The sequence below is a fragment of the Anarrhichthys ocellatus genome, unplaced genomic scaffold (assembly GCF_004355925.1).
Source record: "Anarrhichthys ocellatus isolate YVR2014 unplaced genomic scaffold, GSC_Weel_1.0 scaffold4848, whole genome shotgun sequence".
In the NCBI taxonomy this organism is placed as follows: Eukaryota; Metazoa; Chordata; class Actinopteri; order Perciformes; family Anarhichadidae; genus Anarrhichthys; species Anarrhichthys ocellatus.
In genome coordinates this window covers 1-3,984 of record NW_022284822.1, presented here as the reverse complement: position 1 = coordinate 3,984, position 3,984 = coordinate 1, and the positions used below count along the sequence as shown (strand labels likewise).

The following is a 3,984-nucleotide window of genomic DNA, read 5'->3' as shown; positions in this document are numbered from 1 at the left end:
AAACAAGAAACAACTATATCATATATAAGGGTGGAGGATGAATTCAAGAGTCTCGCAGCCAGAGGAAAGAAGCAGATCTGAAGTCCGGTGGTCCGGCAGCTGATACTTCTGCATCTCTTTGGTGGGTTTTCTCTTTTTAAATCCTTTGAGCTCTTCGCAGGCACCTCTTGTCACCAATATCTCTGATGCTCAGGAGGTGAGAACCAATGACGTTCTGGTTTAATCCCCCACTGCAGAGCCCTCCTGTCCTGGGCCCTGAACATGTCATGTTTGGATGTTTTCTATTGCTCCTCTGTTAAACGTTTACAAGAACTTCTTAGGTTTTCTGAGCTTTCTTCACCAGGATGGAGATGTGGAGTGTGAGGACCACGTCAGGTTGTTTGTGATGTCGTTAACTTGCTCCTCCTCAGCTCCAGTGATGCAGACAGATGTGTGCGTCTTCGCCTCCTTTTGTTTTCTAAAATAAACAATCAGCTGCTTGTTTTTCCTGATGAGCAGCAGGTTGTTCTCTGAGCTGCACTCTGACAGGTTGTTGATCTCCTCTCTATATGAAGTCTCATTGTTGTTTGTAATCCGCTCATTAAGGAAACACAAGTAGAACCAGCGTGGCGTTCACTGACCTGTCGACCCCCCCCAGCAGAGAGCAGAGGTCTGCACTGAGAACAGCAGGCAGCATGTCGTAGCGCCGGTCGGCCAGGTAGTACGTTGTAGACCTTCAGAGACACAGAAGAGGAAGAAGAGGAGTCTTCTTCACTTTGCCACATGGATGATTGCAATCAACTGCAAACAGGAAACACTTTATGGGCGTTTGCTCTGTAATGTAATTTGTGATCAGACCTTGAGATGAGGATGCTTTTCTTTTAAATTTCATTTATTTGTTATTTTTGTTTCATTTCTTATATTCTGTAAACTTTTATAGTTTTTATTCTGAGTGCAGTTATTCGCTTGCTTTTATTCTGTGTTTACCTGTTAATCAACACAAAATGAAAGTTCTTTGTACTAACTATGATAGATAGATACTTATGGTTTAAATCTAAAATAACCAGCCTTTTTAGTTTCATTAACTTCCCTTCAGGAGCTTCTTTTTTGGTAATTTTTACACTCGAATTTTGTTGAGTCAGCATTAGCAACGGCTCGTGAAGTATTTTCCCAACTCTAAATCAAGACATGTTTAATTTAATGATACACTAAATGTTCTTTAACTTAGAAACATTTGTGTTCTTTTACTGGTTTTATTCTGTGTGCGTTTGTTTGTTTTCATCGTGTGTTTCTTGTGTAATCTTTAAAGCACTTTGGGTATTAATGTTTTATATTAAAGTGTCTTTCCATCAGCGCCTGGAATTCATTCTTAGTGAATTCCTGACTGACTGATTTTCTCCTTGAAAAGTGCAAAAAGACCAAAGTTTCAACAACAATGTGTCTTCATCTTTTTCATATTCACCTCTCGATGTTCAGAAGTTGCTAGATTGAATCCCTTGACGTGCTGCTCACTGTGTTCTCTGTTTGTGACGACGGCTGCTTCTTGATTCTGCTAAATGACAGAAGAGCTCCTGCAGCTTTCTGGCCTCTCAACTCTTCTCCGTCTCACCGTCGGTCCCGTTCCTTCGATCTAAACTCACCTCGTCCGTGCCTCCAGGTCGGTGAGCGAGCCCTCGGAGACGAAGTGGGTGACGTCTGCGATGTGGACCCCGAGCTCCAGCAGCTTCCCGCCGGCGAGGCTGCGCACCGACAGCGTGTCGTCCACGTCCTCGCAGCCCTGCGGGTCGATGCTGAACACCAGGTGACTCCGCCTCAGGTCCCGCCGCTCCGCCACCTCGACCGCATCCACCGTCCACGGCCTCTCGGGCGAGTTCACCGGCATCTCCCTCAGCTGAGGAACGGACAGTCACTTATTTTTGCTTCGACACTTCTCTCACCGGGACGCTCTTTACTAAATAAAATGAGCAACATGAACGATAATAAAGAGGTGCTCACGTGCTGTATGAAGTGAAAAGGAAACAACAACAACATGCAGCTTCAAGGCTGTTCCATTAATCTGTGTGCGGAGCGTTGAAACTAAGCATTAAAGTGTCCTCGTGAGGTGAAGAACACAACGATAAACGCTCATGAACAGCAACGCTCAGGGTCTCTCAGTCTGCTCAGCGTCATCCTGCTCTGTTAAAAAGGTTCAGCATCCTGGAACAGGGATCCTCAGCATCCGTTAACACAGAATTAATTATAATTAAAGATTATTTTATTGTTTTGAATTCCTACTCACACGGGTCTAGTGCTGCCAGGAACCTGACGTTTGTATTTTACTAGAATTTACAGACATTATTCCTCGGATATGAAGTCAACATCCGCTTGTACTAATTATATTTACATTTAATATTATAAATATTACAACATGATAAAGGCCTATTTATGTTGACACAATATGAACAAAGACCCCTCGCTCTGGTGCGAATGGGTCTCTATGCTGTGTGGTAAAATGAGCTCCTAAACTTACAACTAAAATGTTGCAAATTTTACTTTAGAATTATAAAAACAAAAGCAGCTTCATGATCCTCCAAGAAGACAGAAAAAAAGAGCACAAACCCAAATAAAGGACCTCAAATCACAGAGATGCAGATTCACGATGTGCTCCGTAGTTTGCGGATTTGACAAATGACGGTTTGACAAATGACGGACGCGTCAGATTCACGTGAGATTAAGAGCACAGACGACCTCCGTCTCACCTGTGCGTCGGAGAAGGGGGGCACGTGGATGCAGTTCTCTATGAGGATGGTCTGGACCTCCGTCTCCAGCTCTCCAGCCCGACCCAGTACGCGCACGCTGTGGCCGTTGGGATAGAGCGACGTGCTTTCCCAGGAATCAATGCACACCACCACTCTGTGGTCCTGGGGGGGGGGATAATAAAGAGATCCGATCTTATATCAGCCGAACTAGTTTCCTAATCTGAGTGAATAACACATCGAGGAACCAGACCTGCAGAGCGTCGGCCTGCTGGGTGCTGATGCGGATCTTGGGGATGCGGTGGTCCCAGGGGACGACCAGGATGCGCTGGGAGTTCCTGCTCTGGGGCTGAGGTCCTTCTCTGGGGGGGAAAGTGACCACGTAGTCCCTCCAGTTCCTCTGCAGGATCCCCACGACGCGGCCTGAGGGTTTTGGTGCAGAAAGATAGAATTGATTGTGTTTTAGTGTCAAAATTCTACTTTTTTCCAGGTGTTTGCCTTAAAATCATCTTGGTATATGATTATGCTCTCAACAGTATTAAAGGTCCTCTTATAGTCACTCAGAGGTTTCAATGGTTTCCATGCAGTGAATAGAAGTGGACCTTTGAATTGGATGATTCTCTTACTGTTTGGTTAACTCACCTGTCGGCATGGGTTTCCTGTCGCCGTCCTCTCCGCTCTTCTCCTCGCCCTGACCCTCAGTCAGAGCCGTGTCCTTCCCTCTCCACTCGCTCTTCGGCAGCAGCTCCACCGCGACCACGTCGCCGTGCACGGCCCGGTTGCGGTTCTTAGCGCTGCACACCAGCACGCCCCAACTCAGATCTGCAGAGAGAGAAGAAGAGAGTCAACGCCAGCGGATATCAAAGAGAGACGTGTGAGCTGAGTTCTGCTGCTGCAGCTCTGCACCTGAGTTGTTGTTGGACAAACCCTCCGCCGTGATCGAGGCTTCGCTGTGCGCCCGGTGCTTGCTGATATTCAGAGTGCCCTGAAGAAAAGGAAAGAAAGATGAGATTCATCTTGTGTGAGGAACATTAATTATCAAGTTTGATTCACCAGATTGTCCTCGATCAGCTCCGGTGCTCTAGAGCTGATAACTCTTTCCTTTACTGCCTCCTCGACCCCTAAAATGTATTTCTACCAAATCAAGTTTCATGTTTCTCTTTCACATTGGTGGCTACCAGGCAGTAACATCTCTTCTACCGAGTGAAGCCAAAGCTTCATGTGTTAAAGCTGCATTCCCTCTAGTGTCCACCAGGGGGCGACTCCTCTG

General features: G+C 46.2%; 1 protein-coding gene across 3 annotated transcripts; it reads right to left on the bottom strand.

The window, feature by feature from the left end:
- Positions 1–6: 6 nt before the first annotated feature.
- LOC116379657 (DIS3-like exonuclease 1) lies at positions 7–3,978 on the bottom strand. 3 transcript variants are annotated; one of them, XM_031841625.1, is made up of 6 exons: positions 3,621–3,978; positions 3,357–3,536; positions 2,968–3,137; positions 2,718–2,879; positions 1,620–1,870; positions 7–713 (listed from the first exon to the last, which is right to left on the bottom strand). In XM_031841625.1, exons 2-6 carry the CDS (start codon positions 3,364–3,366, stop codon positions 581–583), a joined length of 726 nt encoding a protein of 241 aa, XP_031697485.1. In that variant the 5' UTR covers positions 3,367–3,536; positions 3,621–3,978; the 3' UTR covers positions 7–580. The 3 variants fall into 3 exon arrangements, 1 of the variants encoding a protein (XP_031697485.1); XR_004212448.1 differs by having other exon boundaries at positions 630–780; positions 1,442–1,870; XR_004212449.1 differs by having other exon boundaries at positions 631–713; positions 1,442–1,870.
- Between the last annotated feature and the right edge of the window lie 6 nt (positions 3,979–3,984).